At 39.1% G+C, this 26951-nt stretch overlaps 1 protein-coding gene across 6 annotated transcripts in view; it reads left to right on the top strand.

The window, feature by feature from the left end:
* ELAVL4 (ELAV like neuron-specific RNA binding protein 4) overlaps positions 1-26951 on the top strand; it is a 126917-nt gene that overhangs the window by 29950 nt on the left and 70016 nt on the right. Inside the window, exon 1 of one of the 6 annotated variants that reach the window (XM_004678985.2) lies at positions 14100-14199. The exons of 1 other annotated variant lie outside the window; for it this stretch is intronic. In XM_004678985.2, the coding sequence (XP_004679042.2) occupies positions 14152-14199 (48 nt within the window). In that variant the 5' untranslated portion in view covers positions 14100-14151. Of the gene's footprint in view, positions 1-14099; positions 14200-17215; positions 17503-17921; positions 18271-26951 lie in introns of those variants that run through there. 4 more of the 6 variants (XM_012722282.1, XM_012722281.1, XM_004678984.2 and 1 more) reach the window with 4 other exon arrangements.

Consider the following 26951-nt stretch of genomic DNA (forward strand, 5'->3'; position numbering starts at 1 on the left):
AACATAAACTAATGGGACTATATCAAATTAGTGCAGATTCTTAAAAAACTGGCCAAATTAAGTTGAAGAGATAGGGCATTGTCAGTTTGGAAGGTCTTCAGTTTAAATTCCAGTCTGCGCTCCACAGGTTGTAATCTGGTTTAAAAAAAAAAAAAAAAAAAAAAACAGAGTTATGTATGTGTTTTCTTTTTGTTTGTTTTTTTTTTAACTGATATAATTTCTACGGTCTCTTAAGTATTACCTTTTGAAATATCTCTTTGTCACCCTGCCTAAGTGAGGATGCGCAAGGGAAGGTGCATTTTCTTGGTGAGGCCAGGGGCAGGAGCTCACAGCTGTGGGCTTAGGCCACCTGCAGAAGAACGAGGAAACCCAGTGTCCAAGAGACTCAGCTGTTTAAGAGCCCTGTAGAAGACCTGGCATGGGAGGTCCCAGCATGGAAAGCATAGCAACAGTAATTCTGAGGCTGCTGTTAGAGTGTCAGGGAGGCAAGCACAAGTTGTGACAAGGTTTGTCCACTGGAGGCAATTGGAAGGTTCTGATTCTGAGGTCAGTGGGAAATGGAGGCCAGGCAGGCTCAGTCAGGGGTTATGTACATCAACCTGTCTCTTTCCTCTTGTTTAAAACAGTGATGAGTCTATCTCATAGGATTGTTATTATAGGGGATAAAGGAAGCTCACATACATAAAGAGACTGCAACTCCTCCCTCCCTCTTCCAAAACTTCTTTTCACTTTTCAGGAGCCAATGCTATGCAGAACTGTATTAGAGGCTTTTGAAAAGGAACTTTCCAGATACTTAATCTGGTGTTACCATTTGGTAGGGTGGGGAGGGGATGAATTAATAGCCTATATTAGTCAGAACAGGTGGTTGATTCTAACAAGCAACCCTCAAACCACAAGGGTGTGACACAGTCACAGTTATGTCTCATTTAAGCTGTAGTTCAGCATGAATCTACCGAGGCAGTCCTCACAGCCCTTCAGGGACTCAGCCACCTCCACCCCACCCTAATGGTTCTGATCTCTTTTAAAGTGACAGAATCTCTGTGCACCCTCTGAACCTCAGTAGCCAAGGAAAGAAAGAGAAGATGGTGGACTATCAGATGTTTTGGTGCCAGACTTAGGAGTGATCACTTCCACCTACATTCCAGTCGATAGAACTCAGTCAGTTCCACAGTACTCTAGCTGGATGGCCAGGTAGAAAGGAAATCGGATCTAGGACGTGGGATTTAGTGGGAGTATGGCAGGCCCTACCCCAAGACCTCAGAGTCACCCTCAAGTTGGATCAATTACTGGAAAAGTTGTAAATGTGCTCACTGAAGGTGTATGAGCATAATCTAGTGACCCCTTGTGTGAAAGGTCCTGCTGGGATACAGTGGGGGACATTGAAACTAGAAGAATGCAGAAGACATTTCTCTCTCTGAAATTCTGTGATTCCATAAAACAGTAGAGAATTGGAGCCGAATTACACAGCCGAATTTCCGGTGTCTTAAACTGAGTTCTTGGAGTAGAAATAGAACGTTGAATTTCATTTCATAAATTGTTCTTCCAGCTTGACGTATTGGAGATTTTTAGCACGCACGCTCACACCTGGCTGCCCGCCACCTTCTGCCATTGCAGATACGCTTACAGGAAACCGTAAGTGGATCTGCTTTTGATGCTGGCAGCATCTTACTAAAATGCTTTTGCTGGCATCATGGAACAGGAGCAGAATTCAGCTGGGACCAATAATGAGGCTATTTAGAAAGTTCTTTCCTCCACCCCCTGACAAGGCAGATGTGGTGGGGATTTTTCCACTCCCATTCTATCGATGGTGGACGAAATTAGTTCAAGGCCATCAAAAAAGGTTAGACCTCTAAAGTTGAAACCCCACACCCAGAAAGAGGACAAATCCTCGCTCTCCAATCTAGCAGAAGAATAAAGGAACTCACCCTAGAGACTCCCAACAAAGAGGTTTGCCACCTATTTGTTCTGTTAACAGACCTAGCAAAAGCGCAACCACATGTCAATTTGAAAGAGAAGAAAGTACTGGTCTCCATGAGAAATCTCTCCAGGTAACATTACTGTGCTTCAGGCTGTTTTTTTTTTTTTCCCTAAAATTATGTTATTTTGAATCATTTTCTTCTAAGCATTTTCACTTCTATCATCTCATTTAGAGCTCTCCGTCATCTTCATATGAGATAGGGAGTTCTTGTTTTATCCCCATTTAATAGATGAGACTACTTGAGGGCCAGCGAGATAAAAGGACTTCTTTAAAGCCTGTGAGAAACGAATTCAAGTTAGTACCCACAGCTCTTCACTTTCAAACTCACTAAGCCACTCAAAATTATACCAAGTGATCCTTTTAGGAGAACTTGAGCAGGGAGACTCTCTAGCTCTTTCTGATTGACTCAATCTGCCTGTTCACCTACCTGTCTGTCCCCAAAAAGCACGATTAGGCATTGTGCTTGAGATACAGAGATGAGTGGAGGTCTTTTCCTTCAACGGTTCACCGTTCCATTGGGAAGATGGTCATACAGAGATAAATAAGTGATGAGTATAATTAAATGGGTGAATAGGGTGTGTTAGGTATGCATGTGGGGGGAGGAGCAGGGTAGGACCCTCAGCAAAAGCTTAGTCATTTCTTTTCTGGGAATTTCAAGGATAGTATCACAAAGGGGGTGACACTTAAGCCGAATTTTAATGACCATCAGATCAGACACATAGAGATAAGGGGCATCCAGGCAAGTCACCAGCTTGCATAAAAGCATAGCAGCCTAAAGAAATTTGGTACATGTAAGGATGTCCTAGCATATTAAGGGAACCCCAAAAGCCACCCTGACAGCCTTTATTCATCCTTGTTCCTAGACCCATAGTGACATCTCCATTCTCGGGACTTAGGAAATGTTTTGGTTCTGACACACATAATCTAGTCCCATTTTTTTTTTGTATTCTCTTGTCTTGTTCTGATCAGTAAGCTTGGTTGCCCTAGTCTGATTGTAAATGCTCAAAGATAATGAACCATGTGCTGTTCTTGCTGCATCCCCCAACCCAAAGCTAAGGACAGTGCATTATGGGTGCTAAGGAACTCCTTGATGATCTTAAAAGAATCAGAATTCCAGTGGTGAGTTCAAAGGAATATTAGCAGGGCAAGGCATCCTCAGGGGGAAGGCACATAGCCTTCAGGTCAGTTAGATAACCCAGCTTTGTGATAGCTATGGAGAAGTCAAGTGAAAATAGGTTTTTGCCCTCATAGAGCTCACTCATAGTCTTGGATGCCACAAAGAATAGAGTAGGCTGAAGAGCCAATTCTCTGAGAGATAGGGAACTGCTAATTTTGTCTGGAGAAAAATGGAACTCTATTTTCTGCTCCTAACCTAACTAAGGCAGGGACTTAGTTTGCCTGGTTGAATGCCTAGTGTCTGAAATATAGTATGTGCTCAATAAACATTTGCTGAATGCATTCATGGGAATAAATACTTGAACTTGACTTTGAAAGATGAGTTCACTAAGCAGAAGAAGCTGGGGAAATTGTGTTCCAGGTTAGAAGGAGTGCTCATTCAAAGATACAAACTTAAGCATGCAGTTTTATTGACCTAAATGTTGTTCTCAAATATATTTCTAGAGGGTGTTATTATAAAGTGTGGATATCTATGGGATTTCTGGATAATAGCTTTTCTTTTTTTAGTTTTTGATGCTCCTCTTACATTTCTATATTAAGCATCTTAGCAAGATTGAGCATACTAACATGTATTAGCAAGGGAGTTTGTCAATACCCTAAGTAGGTATCAAAAAAAAAAAAAGTTGGTCACAAATAATGGAAATGTGTGACTTGATTTGCCTTGAACAGTGCTGGTTTATGCCTGCTGTCACAATATCATTATTAATAGAGCCTCCTTTTATTGTCAAAAGTGTCTTGAGTTTCACCAAGAGAAAAAAAGAGTCCTTTCTCTCAAATATCTTTCAAGGAAAGTGGTTGATGTAGAAATCTCCACTATCAGATTTCAATAATATAATTCAATACTTACTGATCAGTTAGTGATTGAATGTGATTTCTGTTCTATACACCAAAGATCCTTGAGGATGAACAAGACATAGTTTCTCCTTGAGTCTTATTTTAACATGATTCTACACATCCTGTCTTTGTTATAGTTGGTTGTGTGAAAGCATCACAAACACTCTGTAAGTATTGAGTGACTATAATGATTCTTTATGTTACTTAATCTCTCTCTGCCTTAGTTGTCTTCATCTGTTAATGTCGGAATAACAGTAGTAGTGCCTACCTTAGAGGATTACTGTGATACTCAGTTAATGTATTGAAAGAGCTAAAGCTAGTACCTAGCACTGTAAATACTCAAAATAGTTACTAAGTGAAAGCATTTTGCAAATGAAATAGCTACATACAGCTTTCTGTACCTTAAAAGTAAGAGAAGTGGCTATTTGGAAATTTGATTTGGGGGAGGTTACATCTTAGAATTTATTCAACAGTAATTTATTATGAATCACATATGAGCCCATCTTTAGTGAGTTCAAGCCTAGTAGGAGAAACAGACATGTAAAAGATGACTGTGAATTCACATATATTTGTGCCCTGTAAACTTGTCGAGGCTGTTGGAGGCCTTCTGGCTACCTTTTCACGACATTTCATTGAAAATCTCATGATTCAGCAATCCCACTCCTGGGCATCTATCCAAACCATGTGAAACCATCAACTGAAAAAGTGATATACTGTACAATATCTACAAAATTTACAGCTCTGTTTACAATAGCTAGGACATGGGAATGACCTAATTGCCCATCAGTAGAAGAGGGGATCAAGAAAATGTGCTATAAGCACATTGTGGAATATTATTCAGCCATAAGTAAAGATGAAATGTTGTCATATACAACAAAATGGAAGGAATTAAAGGAAGTTATGTAAAGCAAGTTAGGCTGGTAAAGGCAAATATTGAACACTTTCATAGCAGATGATTTGACAAGGTAAAATAGTAGTTATAAAAACAAGTGGACATTAATAAACAAATTAAGGTTTCTGAGGATAAGGAGGGGATGGGAGAAAAGGTCAAAGGAGATGTAAGAGAAGGTGGTGGGGGAAATAAAAGCCTCTGAATAAAAAATATATATATCTCAGCAGAAGAGTGAATGGGTATTGATTGATATTAATCTAGGAAGTAATGTGGTTAGATTGGAATTTTAGAAAGGTCACTGTGCTGGTAAATGGAGTTCAATAAAAATTGGACATAAGGCTACATTGATAATAATAACCCAGGAGAAAGATTTAGAGACTTGAGTTAGTTGTAAGACAGTTTAAGGGGAGAGGGTCTCTCTAACTGGGTGATGGGCAGGACTCTTGAGAAACTTACAGACAACTTCCCTTGACTGAAGAGAAGATCTTCAAGAACAGGATCAAAATACCAGGCTTCTTTTCTGAGTCCCAGATGAGTAGTTGTACAACTCGTGCCATTGACCCTGAGTGGCCCCTTGTTGACTACTGTACTTTGAGTTTATTTAAGGAAAGAATGGGGAGTAGGTTAATTTTGAAGTTTTGAGGTAGATAAAACATATGAGAAGAAGAAGCACTATTATCCTCTGTCTTGGGAAGCCTCAGACACAGACATTCCATTTGGAATCTTGGGTAGATAGTACCACTGGCTTTGAAGCACATTGCATAAATGAGGAGGCTGAACCCCCCAGGGTGGTAAAACCCTCATCTTTTCACTCCCACCTCTTTCCCCAAGAAAGAACTGTTTTATTTGTTTATACATTCAGAATTCTCATAAGTTTTTATTTAATAGAAAGCACTAGGGTTGAAATGAAAAGTCTGAAAGGTTTGAAATGAAATCCACTGGAGTTATAATAGCCTGATACTCTTAGAGTACAAAACTATTATTCTCCTTTTAAACTAATTAGTGTGTGTGTATGATATAGTTATAGACACATATATACACATATTGAATAATAAATATTGCTGCCTATATAGGCAGTAACAGTTCAATAATATTTAAAACGCACTATTCTCATAAACACTTGTACTTCGGATGGTTTTTCTGGAGTCCTGCTGGCATTAGAGCATGGGAATGTGGACCAATGATGAATTCACACTCCAGGCTACCTCAAGTCCTTGCCCCTTTTCCATTCCTTCCACGTCATCCTGAAGACCTCTCCAGTTGTAGAAGCGCAACCCTCACATTACATTCACTAAATAAGGTTGCAGCCACATCATTCCCATTCTAGCAATAAAGCAAAGTCTCTAGTGAAGCCTGTGACTTCTGTTTGATGGATTTGTCTGGAAGACTGACTTCCACTTTAGATTTCTGTGTTAAACACTTCCTTTAGTAGAGTTTTATCACATCAGAAAAAAAAAATGATTGTGTGGAGGGGTAGATTCCAAATGCAATTTTGGAGGGATTCATCTGTTTATCATTTCTTTCTAATAGTGGCCCTATCGAAGCCTGCCACATGTATATATTCATGTTACTTTAACAAATATTTACAGATCACCAACTATGAGACAGCCACTGTGCTCAGCTGGAAGAAAATAAGAATGACCCTTGCCCTGGAGAACCTTGGAAACAGCTGGGGGAGGCAGAGCTGTAAACAAAGATGGAAATACTCTCACATGAGCCCTGTGGAGGCGGGAAGAACAAGTTACAGTCAAAGCTCAGATAATGAAGCAGCTAATTTTGCTTAGTGAGGTTGAAGCCTTGAAGGATGGGAATGATTTTCCGTGGAAAAAAGGCATTCCACATGGAGGAAACAGCAAGAACCAATGGGATAGAAGGGCCAATCGATATAGAACATACGGCCATGTCTAGAGTTCTGTGTATGAAAAGGAACATCCCAGAGGACTTGGGAGACTTCAGTGAAGCCAGACTGTAAAGAGCCTTGCATGTCATGCTGATTAATTGGATTGGGTATATGTAGTGAAAATCACAGAAGGATTTTTAAGTAGGAGGATAAAAAAACCTAAAATTGATAGTATTGTTCTAGAAACAACTTCATGCGTTTCACCCTTATATAAAAAATAATTAAAATTGTTGAATACTTAACAGTGTGTCTCTCATATACATTATGATATGTCTCATATTATCTCATTTAATCTTCACAGCCTTAGTATTCTATTGCCCCCCACCTTAAATATTATGCCACTGAACTTGATCAAAGTTCTGATCAAAGTCCTTGGCACTATTGATTTTAATCAACCATCTCCAGTCCTGTATATTGTATCAGAATAACTGATGATCAGACTGGATATTGGTGGAACAAGATGCTAACCTGACTTTCCATTTGGGACAAACTCTAAACTCTCCTCCAAAACTTGATTTTCCCCCAGCCAGCATTGTTACAATGTAAAGGCAGCAAAAACCTAACTTAAAAGTCTTTTAAAAGAATTGAAGTGTGATTTTTGTAGTAACCAAGATTAGTGGTGATTTGCTAAAATAAAAGTTAATGTATTTGGGAATAACTTCAGAGGAAGACCAGGACTTTTCTAGGAACTGAAATTTCTCAGAAGCCCATCTAGTATCATAAAAGCTTAGCATAAAATAGGTATTTGTCGCCTACAAGGTTTGGAAGGCTGTAATGTTAAAAGTTCTGTTCAAAAACCTTACATTAAAAAAAAAAACACTCTTCTTCGTTAAAGATGTGATCCTTTTCAAGGAGGTATTTTGAACTTGAAGCTGCCGTTGCTAAGGAGTTGCTAAGGGAAATGAGCTACTCAGCACTAATGTGTAACTTTACTCTTCTGCTTAAAAGTAGTTAAATCATTCCCCCAGCTTCAGAGCCAGAGAAGGGAAGAAGTAAAAAGGGTCAAGTGGAGAGTTGCCTCTTCCTGACAGTTATGTAGCATGTCGCTCTTGTTTTTCATGTTTTTTTCTTCACCTCCCATAGAGAGGGAAGGCAACCTTTCTGGACATAGGAAGGTTGACAAGGCAAAGTAGGCAGCCAGAAAGGGCAGGGCTTAGAAAGAATGTAGATTTTCCCTGGCTAAGGCAGAAGGAAGGGCCTGACCATAAGAGAAATGTTTCTGCTCATGACCAACCTTTAAAAACGGGGCTTTTTTTTTTTTAAAGTACCAAATAATGGTGCCCTATGCATTTGTTTAAACTACTTTTTTCAAAACTATTTGGAAACATATATGTTCTTTTACTGAGTTCCCACTATGTGCCAGGTACGGAAATCCTTCATACTGAGGCTATGAGGCAAATAACTCACAATTTCTACCCTGCGAGCTCACCATACAGTGTGAAGGTAACAAACTGTAATTCACTGAATATCACCTATCATCAAATTTTCTTTGAAAATTGTTGCAGTTTAGATGCCTACACACAGTTAACATTTTTGATAAATCAAGTTCAGAAAGTATTTGCAAAGCTTCATGTCTTTAGGCCTTAGGAGTTAATCCCATCTGAAGATCAGACCCCCTTTCTTCCACGTCAGAAGATGGAGTTGGAGTCAACACACACCACAAAATAGAGGTGTGGATCAGAGAGTCAGGTGGAAGATTACAGAGAGTGCAGGCATAGTTGTTTGGCTTTATTAATTGTTCTTGTTTTAAATGTCAGTATATGTCAACAATGTGACTTTGAAGGTTGGTTTTTGAGTATAGGCTAACAGAGTAAGACTTAATGTCTGTAGATCTACACTTGTTTAGATAAGGTCTTGTTTATACTGAACAGAAAATCAACTAAGGGTGGACATATGTAAGTCTGAAACCTAAATTTGCCTCTTGCCAACTGTTTGATCTTGAGAAAAATCATTAAAATTCTCTACTTTCTGGCTCCTCATTGGAAATCTCGGAGTTAGGGGATTAAATGTGGGCAAAATGTCTGATGTATAATAGGTGTTCAAATATTTATTCTTGTTTCTTTTATAAAAGTACAATAGTGAATAAGAGTAGTACTCTTCCATAGCCAACACATCATGATATTCCTTTTTTTTTAATATAATGGTTTCTTTTCATATCATTTTGTGCCTTTTCCCATCTCAGCTGTAATCCCTGTGGGCTTCCCATCACCAACTCACCCATGTGCCATCACCATAGTCCCGTCACTACCCCCACCCCCATTTTTGATCCCATTCCCCACTCCACCCCCATAAAATGTCTCTGATATATATTTGTTCATTATTATTACTCCCCCTTCACCCCCTACCCCCCACTCCCACCCCCGTCCTTTATGCTCCTGCTACAAGTGAAACCATCCAGTATTTTTCTTCACATCATGATATTCTTTTATTATGACTTTAAAAATGGAAGAGATTAGAGTAGATTTAGAGACTTTGGAGGGGGACAGTCTAGCAAAAATAAGCTAGCTGTCAGTATCTCCTTTCTTCTTACATAAAATATCTTGCATTTCCTAGACAAATCTTAGCATTTTTAAAATTGAAGTAACATTCATTGAATTACAACATTTAAGTTCCAGGTTTTCATTGTTAAGAATCAACATGTGTGTTTACATTCAGTTCACCAATAAACTTGCCACCCTCTAAGCTTAGTCTCCTCCTTCTCCCATGAAACCTTTCCTTGTGACTCCAAGCTACTTCTTTACCATCAATTAACCTTCAGCATTTATTTTGATATGATCATTTTTACATTCTTCCTTATACTGCTAGGTTGGTGCACAAAGAGGAAAATTCTCTTTCCATCCAGATTGTAGGCTCCTTAAAGGTGATTACTATGACTTGTATTTCTTTTTTTCTTCACACTGAACCTTGCCCAAATTTACTAAGTTAAAGTTAACCTGTGGTGGACATTTTTCATAGAATTAGAACTGGCCATTTACCCTTTCCTACTTAGTACTGTCTTCTTAGTCTCTAATTCTTTTTGAACACCTTTGAAATGTCTCTCCTTGACAAGATTGAATTATTTTGTAGAAATGTCCTAGTTTGTATAGTTTTCCCCGGTTCTCCACATTGCTAACCGTAGCTACAATTTAGAGTGCTGCCTCCAGTGAGTCTATATCTTTTTTAATCTGGGCAGCAAACTTTAAGGGGAGTGTTAGTGTGCCCATTTTACAGATGAGAAAACTGGTTTAGGGAACCCAGTTTATCATTTTTCTCTAAAGAGGTATTTAGCGACCCCTAGTGGAGTCAAGATAAATAGTCCTTGGAAGAGTATTAGAGGTGATGATAAATGGAATTCTTGGTCTTCAGTCATGTCCCATAACTGAGTGCTGCCTGCAGTCCTGCTCTGTGCTATAAAGGCCTGAGAATATATAGAAGTTCATTCAGCCCGTGTTTTTGAGCAGCTACTCTGAAGAGTCTTGTTGGGTTTGGAAGAAACGGCTGGGAATGGAGATAGGGACTCAGTCAGGTGCTCATTCTACCTTCTACGATTTTGCTTTGCAGCTTCAATCATGTGTATTGCTCTGCTTCCAAATAATGGACAGTTAAGTGAGATACATTGAGGTCATTTAGAAGCACATCCCAAAGTAATCTCTTGGTTATTTTTAGTTGCGAGAATAATTGGACATGCCTTCCATCTCTTCTGTCTCTCTTCTAGTCCTGCCCATCTTCTTCATTCCTTCAGCAAATACTTATTAAGCATATTTTTCTATGAAGTGTTGCTTTCAGGTGAGGAAAGTACCTTTCTAGAAAATGCCTCAATATAATAATAGCCACTACTATGATGTCATATGAGACTATGTATTTCAAGTGAGGAGTTTGGAACACAGTAAATGAGCCTGTTTTAGTCACATTTTGCAGGTCTTGCTATTTCCTTAGTCCTTTTTCTCCTCCCTGCCTATCCCCTTACCTTCCATGTCCCTTGTCCTCCTCCTTCATGTCCTTTCATAAATTACTTTTTACAATACATCTCTTTCTTTACTTGTAGTTCCAGAATTATAAATGAGACTGGAATTTTAAAACACCCTAGATTAAATTATTTTCAACATGGCATTAACCCGGTGAAACACTGTATCCTTTAATGGTATGAGAAGCTACTCCGTACTTCGTCTGCTCGGTGGCCTTTGATTTGTAAAGATTTCTGTTTATTTTTAGAGTTTATATTTGTTTATAATTTTTTTTTATATTTTTACTGAAGCTCATCTGAACTGAAAGAAAAAGGCCCCAGTCCCTTAGTGCAGAGTTCTTTCGGAATCACCGTGTGTCTGCCTGCTGCCTGTGCTGTGTTTTCTTAGACTATAATAAAGACTGTATCAGTGAAAGGGCCAGACTGGACCTTCACCTAAATTACATTGCTTAAATAAATGTATTTGCCTTTCCAGGATTATGTAACTAGGCAGTTTTCTTGTCCTTTAAACTTTCATACCTGAAAGATACCCTAGTACTTCAAGAGCTGGTCAAAGACACATTTGGAAACTAGAACATTGATTCTGGGAAGAAACCATGTGTTTCAACTGCTCTTCTGTCTGGCACAAGGACAAAGAGTGTACTAAGAAAATGGGAAGGTCAAATGTGAATCGACTCTTAAGGTAGTTTACCTGCACAGGTAAACTTGGCAATTTAAGAGTTTGCCTCATCCCCCCCCACAGTAACATTCTCCTACTTCATTCCCCCAGTCCACATAGATGAAACTACTTAGGAAAAAGAAAGCATCACACAATCGGGTCATATTTCTAAGAGAACATCGGCAGTGAATTGTCCTGGGCCTATGGGGAGTCTCTCTGTCAGTCGGTGCATCTTTCTTGCCTCTATGATATGTAAGCATTTTTCTTAAAATTTGATTTAACATTTCTACAGGGGGAAAAAAAATCAAAACCAACATCACAATTCATCAGAGGAAAATAAGGTTTTAAATTTTATCAAAAGCCCTTAACTATAGCATGTCATTGTCTGTTCGTACTGATTGTATTTCCCCTGAAGGAAGAAATGCCAGTGGTTTAGATTTATTTTTTGAGGGAGGAAGAAAAGGATAAAAAGAAATTGAACCATAGGAAAATGTCAGGCCAGAGTCACTGATGATGCGATTTAAATGGTGTGCCATAATCATCTTAGAGCAGAGCACATGGAATTCCCGATTTCTGCATGACAGTGAAGAAGGACCAGCAATTATCTCTCTGTGTATGTGGATATGTGCGTGTCTGTTCACTTTACCTTCCCACCCCATCTTGCTAATTCAATTGAGTGGGCAAGGAGAGGTAATCCAGATACCCAGAACAGGAGAAGGTCTGCCGCTGTGCTTGGAGGGACTGGTGTGAAGAGACAGCTCAGAAAACTTGGAGTTTTGTGCTGTTGCATGTGAATGCCCTGAATCTGCCCTAATCGACTGAAAATGAGCCGGCTACGGTCATATGGAACAGGTCTGTTTAGCCACATCGCTGGGTAGCATAGCAGATGGTAGACCATCAATGGGTGGTATTGATTGGCTGGATTTGCCTTAGGGTAACAAGACTATGGGTCCTTAAAAACCCGCTTCATCTTATTTTCCTTTGTGCAGCTACATACAGTTGTGGTTTTCTCTTCTCACTCCCCACCAGCCCCCAATATCTCTTTTTTTCCCCCCTTTTCAAATCAAAAGCTTTCCTTGGTAATCAAAATAGAGAGGTTACCTTGAGATAAACACTCTTTAAATTATCACCAAGGCAAGAAAACTCGAGAATATTGTATTTACTAGGCTGATTACATTTTAATGTTTGAAGAAAGTGACATTTTTTAATTAGTGTTTAAGACATATGGTGAGTGTACAAATTAGCTTATTTTATACAACCAGAATTTGATGAGAGCAACTCCTCCTTCTCACTCCCCAGTTAAAAATTGTCACTTGAAACTTAATATATTCGAGGAGGTTAAATGGTATTAAGTGATGCAGCCTTGACTTAAGATGAAGGAAACAGTCACTATTGTGTGTAGCTAAATGTTGCCTGGATGGTCTGGAAAATACTAGTATTGACATCTGTGTTTGTAAGAGGATGTGGAAGTTTCAGGGGTTTAATTTTGTGCAGCCAAGAAAACAAAATTCCAGGTATCTGTGTATGTTGGTTTCTCTTTTAGATACGAGAGAATGTAGAATGGTGCATGCAATCTCTGTAAATAATAAAACCCTCCTAAAACCTGACCATAGAATGATAGAAGTGATGAGATTTCTTTTTATCCAGGTGGTTCTTTATTCTCTTAACACCCACCCACCACCCACCCCCAATCATTTCGGACTTTCAGCGTGGGACATTCTATTTACTCCTGGCAGAGGAGCAGATTAATTGGAATAGAATTGTACAAAGGAGATGCCAAGTTAGCTATACATCCAAAATAGTATACGACAGAAATGTTCCACTTCCAGGTCGATCTTAGGGGGAAAGAACAGCATTGGGGACAGATATGTAATCAGTTTACTCTTAAAGTTGTTTATAATTATGCGTGTAATTGTGTTTTATAAAGAGATGCCTAGAATTTCCTTTTAAAGCTTTTCGTTATTTTGTGGCATAAAAGACCATATCAAATAAACCTAATGTTTTACTCAAAAGAAAAGTCGCATCCTGAAAGTCTTGCACACCCCCACACCCTTTACCTGCTCCCCCCCACCCTATATGCATACTTTGAGCTCAGGTCTTTAATCACATGTCAATACTTCCTCTTTTTACTAAAAGAAAATATGGAGTTTTTATATTGCCCCCACACCTGCCCCCATGTTGATTGGATTTCTCTAGCTTATCCTTTACTGAGTGAAACAAAGCTTGTTTGTGTTTCATTCTCCACAGTTCTTAATAGAATTGGTGATGGTGTTCTGTTTCCTTGCTAGAAGTCAGGAAGCAGAATTTTATGTATTTATTTTGACAAGATACAAGGTATCTAAGACAAGATTCCTATGAGGATGCTGGCATTTCTTGTGTCACATCCTACACCCAAAAGCTATTGCAAGGGGGGGGGAGAACAAAAACAAAAACAAACAAAACCCACAATCTTTTAAGATGGTTCGTTTGAATCTGTGCACTCTACCCACCTGGTGGTTATATAGTGAACTGTTACTTTAAAGAGTAGTTTAAACACCAGCCATGTTTGGGGCAGGCTGCTCTTGCAAAGAGAGCAGTGCATAGAACAGGAGTCTACTGTGTGTGAGATAAGGGGAAAATTCAGCTCACTGACTAGAGGTTTTAATGTGCGAACTCTAGGGAAATAATATATTGACTGTTCGTGGCGCGCAAGAAAATTGAAGAACCCTTTGCAGAGGAGTGCTTTGCAAAGGATTCTCTCTGTTTCTCTTAAAACAAAATCTGTGGCAAGATGTTTGAAATCAGCAGGACGCTTAATGCTGCTTTGTTAAATAATGAGGTAATATTTTGTCACTTTTTTCTGGGCAGCATCTGGTTCCCCCCCTTCATCCCCCCCCCCCCGCCATGTTTATGAGGGATTCTTTCTTTTCTTCTTTTTTTTTCTTTTTTTCTTTTTTTTTCTCATGGAAGTCAAGGAAATAACAATTCACGCTTCCATTTCTGTTCCTTCCTTTCGGTGCTTTTGGAGATTTTGGTTGTCTTTTTTTATTTGCAGTTTCAGCCGGCTGCTGTTTCCTGGCCCATTGTCCCACGTAAGGCTTCTCTACTGCGCGGAGTAGGTAGTTATTAACGCTGAATTGGCTTCTGGTACAGTCCATCTGGACTCTGTGTGGGAAAGCTGGCTGCCGGCGACTGATGCTGCGATATCTGCAACCTTTGGGATGTGTGCATGGTGGCGAGGGGCTGACTGATATGAGATTACTTCTTTTAAGGGAAATTGTTATTAATGAGTCAAGAAACTGCTCATTTATGGTAAGAGGGATACAGCGGGGCTGGCAACCCCACAGCTCCGGGATATCATTTTTAGGTTGCCTTAGCTGCTTGAGTAAGACAAGTTTCTTTCTGTGGTGGTGGATTGTGGCGGAAAAAAAAAAATCATGCATGACTGGGAGACTCGCCTGCCTGATCCTTGAGATAATATATTGAGAATCTGTTGCTTTACAAATGTCACACCACTGATGTAGCGGTCAGCCCTCACTCTGAAAGATGAATGGTACTATTGGAAATGCAATAATAAGGTTGACTTTTCCCAACAATAGGATTCTGCCTTTGTCTTTGGAGAAAAGGCCTCTGAGGACATTTGTGCATTTGTTTGAGGATTCTGTTGAAAGACTTTTTAGAGTGGAGGTTTTTGGAGAAGTGATCAATACACAAAGTGCATGGATTTTGGGGGTCTTTTTAGCCTAGCAAAACCAGCTAATTATTTATATTGTAATATACAATTAATATTTCAGAAAAGTGACCAGAATATCTTTCGATAAACCTAATGTTAATTCATGGCTCACTAAGTGTAATGAGATTAGTATGGATGGGAGAAAAGGGTTTTAAGAAACTCTTTCTTGTATAACATCCAGAGAAATACTTAGTAAATATTTTGTTTGAGGCGAGCTGCCTTTGTGTTTGTCAGCTTTGTGTTTTCATGTACTTTTCACAATATTTTGATATTGGTGAGCTCACACTGAGAGTGGCTGTTGTTGGTTTGGGATGCCTGTACCTGCCCTGTGTACACATGTTTAGCTCTTTAGAACCCTCAACCTGTGAATTCATCTTTAATACACAGTTCAACAGATACTGTAGGACTGTCCGGACTCTCTGCAGTCGCAAAAGAAATTATTTTAAAAGTTTACTTAATTCCATATTTTTCTACTTGAGAATATTATAGTTTTAACATCTCTGCTTTTCTATTTCATGTATTTTTATTTTGAATTTATTTATAGCCGTGTCCAATAATTCACGTAGTATACCCAACAACATACGGTGGTGTATCTGTATTTTTCAACGTGTGTGTATTTATGCATGTATGTGTGTGTGTTCATGAAATAGTAGCTTGAAGACAATCATTTTAATTCTTAAAAATGTAAATGCTGTCTTCCAATAATTTTTCACAGACCCATTTGTTATTGGGCTTTGAAACCCAGGGTAGCATGATTTTCAGCCTCTATTTCTACTCTGCCTAGTCCCATCTTGCTGTTGACCCCAGCCAAAGATTAAAGAATATGTTGAATTATGCTTTTGATAATATTTATTTCCCTTAGTATGGACTTAGGGAGAAAGTGATAAAATTATGAATTGAATAAATGGTGATAAGTTAGTCTTTGGATAGGAGTTAAAGCACACACTCCTCGGGAAAGCCACTTAAAAAACCCAAAACAGAACAAAAAGACTGTACTACTGAAGGTTTGGTAGTGTGGAGTTTATGGAATGTATAACGTAAGCAGACAAACTATATACATCATCGTACACTTGCTAAGTGCCTCTTAGCAAGATTTTTAAGAGGCCAAAGAGAAAAGATATCCTTTGAAGGAGAAAAGCAAAAAAAAAAAAAAAAAAATCATCACACATTCACTTAAGCAAAATGAGATCGCCGTACCGGTTATGAAATGAGGCAGTTGTCTAAAGCACATTTTACCTTGCTCCATAGCAGTAGGAAAGCAAGAGAGTATGTTAGTGGATTTTTAAAAATTCAGATCATGCCCCTATCCACGTTGAGAAATAAATTCATTTAAATACATCATTCATCATTCTCTGTTTTGTAAAGCTCAGACAGGAAGCAGAAAGGTAGAAGCTGACAGCTGCCCCCCCACTTTCCCTCCAGCTTGTTTTTGTTGTTGTTGTTGTTGTTTTTGTTTATTAGGAAATAGTTTTCTGAAGCAAACTTGTATGAACCTAGTTCATGGAGCAAGCACAATTTCAAACTGCTTTCTTTTGATAGGCTGGCCATGTTAGCTGTAAAAGGAGCATTACTAACTAAAACCCCACAATATTAGGAAATAATAAAGTTAGAATGTAGATGTATTAGCACATTAAAGTGCTTTTGTTGTGTCTTTAAGCCTAGAGGCACATCATTAAATATGCATTTCTCTAGAAAGCAACTGTCGAGAAAGATAAGGTGGTTGAAAATATTCTATATGAGGAGAAGCTTCCCTCAGAGGGGTGGGGTGGGGCAGCCCTTGGAACTGAGGAAAGGGAGGACACTCCCCCCTTAAGGTTTGCAAGCTGCCAGTGACCTGCAGTTGTTACAGTACTTTTGAACTGGGAGGAGAGAAAAGGTAAAAAATACAAGTATGGCTGTTGTTGCCTCAGCCTGGCCTTAATTACCAGACACAAGAAGCAGTTCAGAAATCTGGTCTCTGTTGTTGTAGAGGTCACCAAATCATTAACATCGTCAATCTGGCAGTAGCTAATTTAAATAGCACCTGATGTTGCAACGCCTCCCTTCGTTGCCCCAGCCAATCAGATCCTGCCTTTGGCTGACAGATGGTCCCATAAATGGATGTAAAAAGGGGAAGCTTCGAGCCAATTTCAGCAAGGCTCTGTTCAGTTGTTCTTATCTACATCCTAGAATCGGGGGTTTCAGCTCACTGCTCCTTTTCTTTCTTTTTTTTTTTTTCTTTTTCTCCCCCATTCCCTCCCCCCAAATAATTGATTTACTTTACAATCATCCACACTGTGTTTTGTGGATCTTTTAAGATATATATAATAATAGTAGTCATTTAGAATATATATTTTGAAACCTTTGCAAATTTTAAGAGAAGAGTCGAAGCCCTGCGAGACCCAATATTTGCCAATAAGAATGGTTATGGTAGGTATGACTAGATTTATAATCTGTTGTTTGTGTTGCTGGAGGGAAGAAAAGCATCTACACCTTGGCCAGTCTTATGCTTGCACAAGAGTTTAGTTCTCTGCCGCTGTTTGGTTCCTACGTTTACTATCTCTTTTGTGTAGAGTGTGGCTAGGGTCTTCTATTGAAAAGCAGTGGGGAAAGAGATTGTCATTTTTAACAGGTCATTGTCAATTTTCCCTTCAACATAAAGGCAGGAGGTGGGGGATGGGTGAAGGTGGATTGAAATATGTGCTGGTTTCTTGAGAGAGGTTCTAGTACAGGAGACCATAATAGCAAAAGAAGGGTTTTCTTTTTGTAAGGGTGCGGGGGTGCTGCGTGCCTGGGTTTTGTGGGGCTGGGGGTAAATGTACCAGGGTTAGGGTTCTTTCCATTTCTGTGCTGGAAATGTAAACCTCAAGAGGCAGCTCCTGGATACTGAGCGTTGAGATGGGCAGTGTGTTTCGGGGGACTTGCGCAGTCAAAACGGCAAAGAGAGTGATTTATTTGGGCTTCAGTAAATGCTGCATCTTGTATTTCAAAGAGTTTCCTGTCATGACCTCATAAAAAAGAGGAGGCGGCTTGTATGTGTAGCGGTGCCTGGCGTGTTGAGTTGTTGCTTCCTTCTCTGGGCAGCAGCTCTGTAAGAAGGAATGTCAGCTTTTACATAACATTCCTTTCTGCTTTTGACACACTGTGTGAGGGTCCATCTTCTTCTGATCACAGATGGAGTGGAATGGCTTGAAGATGGTAAGTGAAAAGAGGAAGCAGAGACCAACCGTGTGTGTGTGTGTGTGTGTGTGTGTGTGTGCGCGCGCTGTGTTAAGGATGGTGGACTGTGCATTGTAAATCACTGTGCAGATCATTTGTGTGTGTGTGTTTATTAGTATTTCTCTTTTCTGAAAACCAGAATCCATCTCCAAGTGTAATGGCACTGCATGATGCACACAGGCACACACACTGCCTCTTCCATCGAATACACATTTTAGCTAACCAAGCTTGGTGTCTTTTTGACAACCACAATGTCACCGTTTGCTGTTGGCTGGCGTGTCCACCGCCTCTGTGAGCCTTCAACAGAATTACACGACTGTTAAAGTTAAAGGCACATTTCTTTTTCAGTCTCCTGATAGGAGTGATGGGAAGGCTGGCAATGAGGGGTGGAGGAGGTGAGGTTCAGTACCAGCAGATGCAATTGTGAAACAGGACTTTTGAATGCAAAAGGGGAAGTGGAAAACCTTTTTGCCAAAGTAGTAAATCTATATTTAGCATCATCTTTTTTCCTGGGGGGAAAAAAAAATCAGGGAAACTCCTTGAGTGCCGCTCCTGTCGCCTGATGTTGACCCTGGAGATACGGCACAAAATGGCACGATCAGATGCCAGAGTGCCCACTTTGACTTTGAATTTTCACTAGCAATAGCTTCCATAAGGTTTCAAAGCTGGTATAGGGGAAAGGCTGTAAATTCATATCCGTCTCACTTATATTTTGTTGGAAAAGCCTGGGGAGGACTTTTTGCTCTGCATAGATGTTATAACAAAGCTGTGGTCTTTTCCCCATTCTTAGAGGATTGCCTTTGTCTGGCTGCTTGTTTTGATGGGTGTAAAACAAATAAGATTAGACCGAGCAGCCCAACTGAAAGCGATAGCTGGGAGGAAAACCCAATGAAAGGTTGCCGGGGAAACGAACAGAGGAAAAGCCGAGTAGGGAGCAGGTGGCTATCATGAGAACACACTGCAAACAGTGTAAAAAAAGGGGGGGGGGGAGGACAGGACCTCGATTATCTTTGCTGTTCTTTGTGGCCAGACCAACTTTAATTATTCTTTATACATAGGTGTTAATTACATTTCTAACTCTGGTTTACAGTGATTTTTAGAAATCTATTTTTAAGCATCTGTTCTGTCTCCCCTGGGTTTTTTTTTTTTTTTTTTTTTTGCTTTAAGAAACAGAGAGATGGAGAGGGGGAAGGGAGGGTAGGGAATCTTGCTTTCTCTCTCTCTCTTTCCTCCTTTTCCCTGCTGTGAAATTGTACGTGCAAAAAATCGCAAGGAATCCTGTGAGGCCATTTGAAAAAAATGTAAATTATATTGAATGAAGTTGACGGAAGCATAATAGTGAACTCCCACAGCTGATAGGTTCTGCAAATGATTTCTTAGAAATTTCCAGCAAATATCCATAGGAGAAATATAGGTAGAATAGATTTACCCTAAGCAATGATTTCGTGCTAGGTGATACTGGTAATTTTTACTAAATCAAATGTTGATACCACAGTTCCGGGAGTTCATTGTATCTCTCATTTGATATCCCAAGTAGAAATTACTTTTTAAGAAATAAAGAGAAAACTGTGTTCCAGCCTTTGGCTTCACTTCCTTCACCCTTCTCTCTAGCCTCAGGCTCAGGCTGCACCCTTGCAACCTCTGCCTTCCATTTGGCATTTGGTCCTGGTGCAGCTTTTGGCATAAACTGAGTGAAAAGCTGATCCTTTTTCTCAGTATCTCTGATTGTCTGGGACCCATGCGTGCGCTGAGTGACAGGCATCGCTTGATTTTTCCTCTACCTGTGTTTTACTAGTAGTCTCTTTTACATGATGGTGGATAACAGAAGGACTGAAAGGTATATAGTACTTAGGTGAACAGGAGGCAGAATTAAAACTGAACTGATGATCTCTTACAGTTTCTTCCTGAAAGACAAATTAGATACATGATCAGGTAGCTAGTTTGAAGCCCCCAAATGAGAGATTTTAAAATATTGAAATGCACAATAAGGTTAGGAAATACAAGTGGCTATATTGAGAGTGCTCTTAATTTTTACTCTCTTCGGGGCCAGTCTCCTCACCCACCCATTCCCCACCCCAATTCTGTTTTTCCTTGAAGATGCATTTTTTTGTTTAATCTTTTTGTTGGGGAATTTTAAAAAATTGTTTGACTCCTAAGGAAGAAATAAATAAACATTTTTGTTACTCATTTGAACCTTGCCCTCATATCATGAGTGCACAAACATATGTCACTATTAAAAATAGAATAGGTTTCTGGTGATCGTTTTTTCGAAGAATTTTCCACCTTTTCTAGTTAGGGAAATAATTTTCATAAGACTGTCACCCTGACTTGGTTTGTAAAAAAAAAAAAAAAAGACACGTGTTTCTACTGCTGACCTTCTTTGTCTTAAAAATATTAATGTCTACTGTACCTGCATGTGAAGATGAGCCTTGATCGAATCACAAGATTGAGTGTGCATTTATTAAGAAATGAAAATCTGATTGTAAATATTTCTTAAAAAAAAAACAAAACTAAAAGCCTGGCTAGATCACATCAGAGTTTTGATTATTGGTGTCCATAGATCTCACTATAACATTATGACTAAGTCATTTAGTCTATCATTAAAGGGTAAAATGAACATAGATAGGGAAATAGCTGAAAAATCACTTTTAGAAACACTGATTTACAAACTGTTTTAATATCTCATTTAAAAAAAGGCATCTTCACCACTTTAACCATGAATTTCTGAGTTCATTCCCACTCACTCCTCGCTGCCATTCATTCAAGTCATCCTCCTGGCCACACAGATGAACTGTTTCTGTTTGATGGTTTTTCAAAGCCTTAAAACTTTTTTCTTTCCCTAGAATCCTTTTCTTTTTTTGTCCTTTGAATATTCAAGAAAAGCCAAATGCTAATGACAATAGACTTTTTTTTTTTTTTTTTTTTTTTTTAAGGAAAGAGGAAGAAAACATGAGCTGGACCTTTGCATATTTCTTCTACACTCAATTTTCAGCTAGATTTTAGAACATGGTAGACTTCTGATACTTTAAACTCAGCATTTCTATTGGGGATCATCTATGTGAAATTTCAAGTCAAGTCTAGAAAAAATTGCATGCTTTGTGTGCATACGTGTTCTATCTCTAAAAGAACTGTGGGTGAGTTGAGGGGTTTTTCTCAAGAGTTAGCATGAGCAATGAAGGGGTTTCCTCAGGGCCAGCAGGTTTGATTTCTTCTTTGGTTCTTTGGTATGATTTCTTCCCTTTGCACTTATTTTCTCCCTGTGGATGCATTCTCTTCCTATGCGTAGATTAAATATGATTCCTTCCATGCGGAGATAGGCTGCTTCAATTAGCCCTTGGCATCTTACTGCCTTGTTTTAATTTTTAAAATAATGAAGCAAATTCTGTGTGTGTGTGCTGTGAGTAAGGAAGGGCGGTCTTTATAGAGGTCACTGTGCGTGAACAGAACTTTGGCCTTGACACATTTCTTCATCCATTCTAATGATCGGTGGCTACCAGGTACTTAATTTATATGCCTGGACACTTAATATGTACATTTGTTGGTGAGCTGGCCTGCAGATGCTAGACACATGAGTATTCGCTGGCAAATGCTGCAATGCAGTATTTTTTCCCAATGTCATTGGGAATTTTGGGGGTATGAAGGGACATAAATATTCTCAAGCTTTTAATCTTACTTTTTTCCACTCGATGGACCATGGTGCACTGAATTAGCCAGTTCCCCTTTTGAAAGTAGTCTTTACCATTTACTATCCAGTCCCTCACTCATTTGATAAATATGTGGTAAGTATGTGTATGTTGGAAAGGGAAACTCTGTGTGTGTGTGTGTGTGTGTGTGTGTTGTGTAAGTACATGTGCGTGCATGTAAGTCAGTGTATTTCTGGAATCCTGCACCTGTCTTAGACTATCCATATTTGGTATTACCAAATAAGTACACACATTTGCATCGAAAATAGAAAGAAAACCAAATTGGGCTGGCTTCTGCTAAGTGGATTAAATCCTCACAAACTCCAAGATTTCTCTTACTAGAGAGCTATACGACTTCAAACATTCACTAAAAAAAAAAATACACCCAGAACCTGCAGACTTAAATTTGTGAACTAGAAGCTGCACTTTCATTCTAGGAGTTGGGTTCAAATTAAAATGTGTGTATAGATAGAAGAATGTTTTCTTTGGGAGGTTTTAAACATCATCTTTAGTCATTGGTTAAAAACAAGGAGCCAGGAGGGTGGTTGTGTTTTAATATCTGATGCTTTTTTGTGTGAGTGTGTGTGAGAAGGAGCATCCTGGTATTGTTTTTTAATTCTCAGCATATTTTAAGGGTAGAGGACTTTTATAGGTCAGTGATTTTCTATGGGTAAAAAGAAGGTGATCTGTAGGTGGGTGGAAGTTGTCACAAGCAATAATTTTCATAAATTAATCATCTAGAAATGGAAAGAAAAAATTGGCTTGAGGACAAGAGTGAAGAGGGGCACCAACATGTGGATCAGCACCTTGCTGGTATAAAAGATAATGAGTGATAAATTTGAACTGGTGCAGTGCAGGGTGCCCGATAATTTCTCAGAACCTTGACTTTGCAGGTTCATTACTTCCTTGCTTGCTTGTTCACACCTTTAATTATATCCAGTTTGGGATGCTAGCTGGGGGCACCAAAGATAAGCCATTTTGTTTGTTGTTTACTTCATTAAGTATTCAGGCAGTATGCTCACAATAGCTCTGGAGCATCAGTGTTAGAAATCAAGCACTTTGGAAATGAAATTGTTACAAAAGAACAAAAAATAAGAAAGCATTCAGCCAGCTAGTTTGCTTTGGATGTTCACTTCCACTCTGCTTAATGGTAATATTTATGCTGTTCCTTGTACATTCATTAAGAAATAACACTTATGTAGTGTCAGTGCTCCTAATAGGCTGGTAGCTTCTCTCCTGTCTCTGTCTTTCTCTGTGTCTGTTTCTGTCTCTCTATATTAATATCTCTCTCTCTCTGTGTTTTATATATATATATTTTTTTTTTCTCCCTGTGTGGCCCCCAACCCCTGAGATATTCCCTTTCTCTGAACTATTTAAGAACTAACCATTTTTGCTTTGGGAAATAGCATTATTTAGATCCTTAATGTATCTAATACCAGAAATATTTCTCCCTTGCATTGTGGATCCCTCCACAGGATTCAGAAATATTGAATGTCATAAAACAATCCTTAAATAAATTTTGGTTGAGAAAGCAGTAAGAATGCTGAAGAAATAGGGTCAGTGTAATTGTTGTGCTTGCATTTTTGTTTTTTATTGTTTGGGAAGAATCTTATTTTTAACCACAAACATAAAATGCAAAACCAGCATATGCGATTAAAAAAAAAAAAAAAAGACGGCAGAAAAAAACTTCAAGTCATAGGTCTCTCGAAAATAACATCTTTTGAATTCTTAGTTTGAAAATAATATTTAAGCTTGAGTGTAATTCTATTATTATTCACTTTAAATCTATAAAAACACATGCCTTCAATATTTTTTTCTATAAGAAGTGTAGTTCTCTTTTGCAGGATATGAGGAAGCAGAGAAACAATTACAGCCAAGATGGCGAATTCTGAAAAACACACCACAGCATGGAGATTTCCTCTCTGCACTTTGTGGCATTGAATCCATTCCCTCATTCTGTGAATTGGTCTCCCTTCATTGTCTACTGGCTAGTAACAAATCGCCCTTGAAGTTGTCTTGCCACTAGTGTTGTAGTTGAAGCTAGCTCTCATTCGTTGTCAGATGAAGATGTTGTATTTGTTGAGGACTTACTATGTGCAGCTCTTTGGAACATGGAATTCAAGGTCACCATTTCTCTTTCTTCTAACATTGACTAAAAGACCTAATTAGAGGCTAAGTCCCTGTGAGGATAAGTTGCAGTGAGGGACCGTAATCTCAGGAAATAAGCTCAGGCGACATATTGCGACATTGTCAAATTATGAGAAAAGATCTCTTGGAACATCCAAGGACATAAATGTGGTTCCCTTTATATTTGTACGAGTCTTAGCATGACTCCAAAGTGAAAGAAACAGTGATCTTCTGGACTTTTTCCATCTGTAAGATTCTGTGTACCCAGATACTGACTCTCTGGAAAAAGTCAGGTTTGGACAGTTGGAAAGAAACTGCCTGTCCATCAGCTGCCCATGAAGCCTGACAGGAACCTGTTAATTTTACAGGGATAAGAAAGCCTTGCTTCTGACAGAGGTGACTCTTTGGATACCTTCTCCTGTGTTATCTGCCAGGAAGGCCCTGAGAAGATAGTAACCTGTTTGCCATGCCCTTTGCAAACTATAGTTTGCTAGCTGGAGATGCAGCAGTCATAGTTACTTTATCAAGGTGTGTGTATGTGTGTGTGTGTGTGTGGTATGCATAGACAGCTATGACCCCCAGGTTGCCCTGAAATATACTAATAATGGCTTCTCAAGTAGTCTGTGTTTTCCCGTGCTGCCATTCTAAACCCTTTAGAGTTTTGCTTTCTAATCGGTACATAAAAAATAACAGGCTGAGTTGAACTTTTTTTTTTCCAATTTCCCCTTTGAAGATGCAGCAGTAGTAAATACAGCTATAATGATAAACTTTAGCTCTAAGTGCTATTTAAAAGTCTGTAGTGGAAAGCCTAAGAACTTGCAATCTTTACTAATGAAACTTTCATTAGGAAAGTGCTCACTTAAAATGGAGTAAACGACTAAGTCCTTGCAATTTGTGATTTTGACCAGATTTGACTCATCCTTTCTTATGTTACTTTTTGTAATGCAGCCAACCACATATCTAAAATTCTGGATATTCTGCATGTCTTCAATATTAATTATCTCTGTTGACGCACTGGCTACAGACAGTACAATTCCCACAAGTCCATATTCTTACTGTAACACCAAAACAAAAGTGATATTTATGAATAATATTGGAAAAGTTGTCCTCATAGTAATCATTCCCCAAAGGAAGCTTTACATAAATGTGCATTTATTATTCAGGATATTAAAAGGGAATTCTCAGCTTTTACTTTTTAATTTGGGCTAAAATATGGAAATTGATTTTATTTTGGAGTTGCTCAGTTTTAGGTGGCTTTGGGGGAGGATAACTTTCTAGCTTGATTATATTTTAATTGCCTCTGGAGTGGAAAAGGTTCCAGTCCTGAAATCAACCTGGTTATTGTGATAAGGACCCAGAAGGCCAGTACGCACATGAGGCAAAAAAACATATTACATCAACCTAGACGTAGAAAAATTAGATATGATTCTAGCAGATACCACTATTCCCGGAGTGTCTCTGTTGGCGGGGCCATCCCAGAAGCCATGAACCCTGAGTCTGCCTCTGGACTGGGAGCAGCTTCAGCAAAGGTTGCTCTTTGTCTTATGAAACCAGGAATGCAAGGTACTTTATGGTAGTTGGATTGGGTTAGAATCCTGTAATTGGGAGGGTCTTAAATGAGTCCTTCAGCTTTCTGAGCCTCAATTTCCTGATCTTTAAGATGGGGCTGATAATGCTGCCTCATATCATTTCACAGAAGTTCAGATGAGAAGAGTATTGAAAAGCACTAGTCATCTACAGAGCCTGAAAATGAACCTTAGGTCTCTGCCAGTCTGTCAGTCTTGCCAGCTGTCCTGGGGAGAAGGGGCACTACCCTCATAGACTCCGTCCTCCCCCAGAACTCATGAGGGGAAGGGGCACACAGCGATCACACAGAGACAAGCCTTCAGTTCTTCCCTGGAACTGTGTGGTTTTCCCATTTTCTGCATTCTTCCTAAGGTCTTGCAAGGTATAGCCATGATCATTTTTGGATTTAGATTTAACTTGGGGTTTATATGTTAAAAGGGAAATGAGGTGAATAAAAAGTTCATTTTCATTAACTTTCTTTTTGTTTTTGTAATTTTGTTATTGTAATTTCATGGGAGGATGTGCTAAGACAATCAGACTCAGCCAGAAAGAAAATAACAATGGGTTAATTTATAGGGTCTCACCTCTGATGTCTAAAATATATAGAGTATATTGGCCCAGAAACCAACTTTGGAACTGTTTTCCCTTTCTCCAATAAGCTTTTTCCCTCTGGCCCTCTTGTTTTCCCAGTAGCCTAAATTTTGAAGCTCTGTTTCTGGAGGAGTGGTAAATAGGTTGAAGCAAAAAGTGGCTTAATGAGATTTTTCTAACTCGCCATCAGTTTTCCACCTCCTGCTTGGCAAGGCAGGATGATGGATGGCTTTGGCAGTGCAAACAGCTCAAGAAGTGATCGGACTGACTGAAGAGGTGTGGGAGATGTGAGCAGAATTCTGGCCTTCAATTTATTACCCTCCCATATAAAAGGAAAAAAGAGAAGGAAGCAAATCACCTCAAGGGCCTGATGTAGGCGCTGAGCACATGCGTGGGGAGGGGTAGCGAGTGGCATCAGGCCTGGTGTTAGGTCAAACCTACTTTTGTGCCTTTTCCCCAGGGGTCAGAAGGCAGAAGCCATAGGCTCACTGAATACATTCACAGATTGTTTTAAATTGGAACCTGTTGTTCTTACCAGTGAGAATGAAGAAATAATACAAGTAGTCCCCAAAGGGGTTCAGGACTTAAGCTGAAAACAACCTTAGAATGTTGTTTCAATGTCACAGGTTTTGAATTCTACTTTGTACAGTCAAGGCCAGGGCAAGAAGAGAGTCATTTCTTTCCTTTAAATTA

This window comes from Condylura cristata, unplaced genomic scaffold (genome assembly GCF_000260355.1).
Source record: "Condylura cristata isolate star-nosed mole 26May11 unplaced genomic scaffold, ConCri1.0 scaffold00008, whole genome shotgun sequence".
Taxonomy (NCBI): Eukaryota; Metazoa; Chordata; class Mammalia; order Eulipotyphla; family Talpidae; genus Condylura; species Condylura cristata.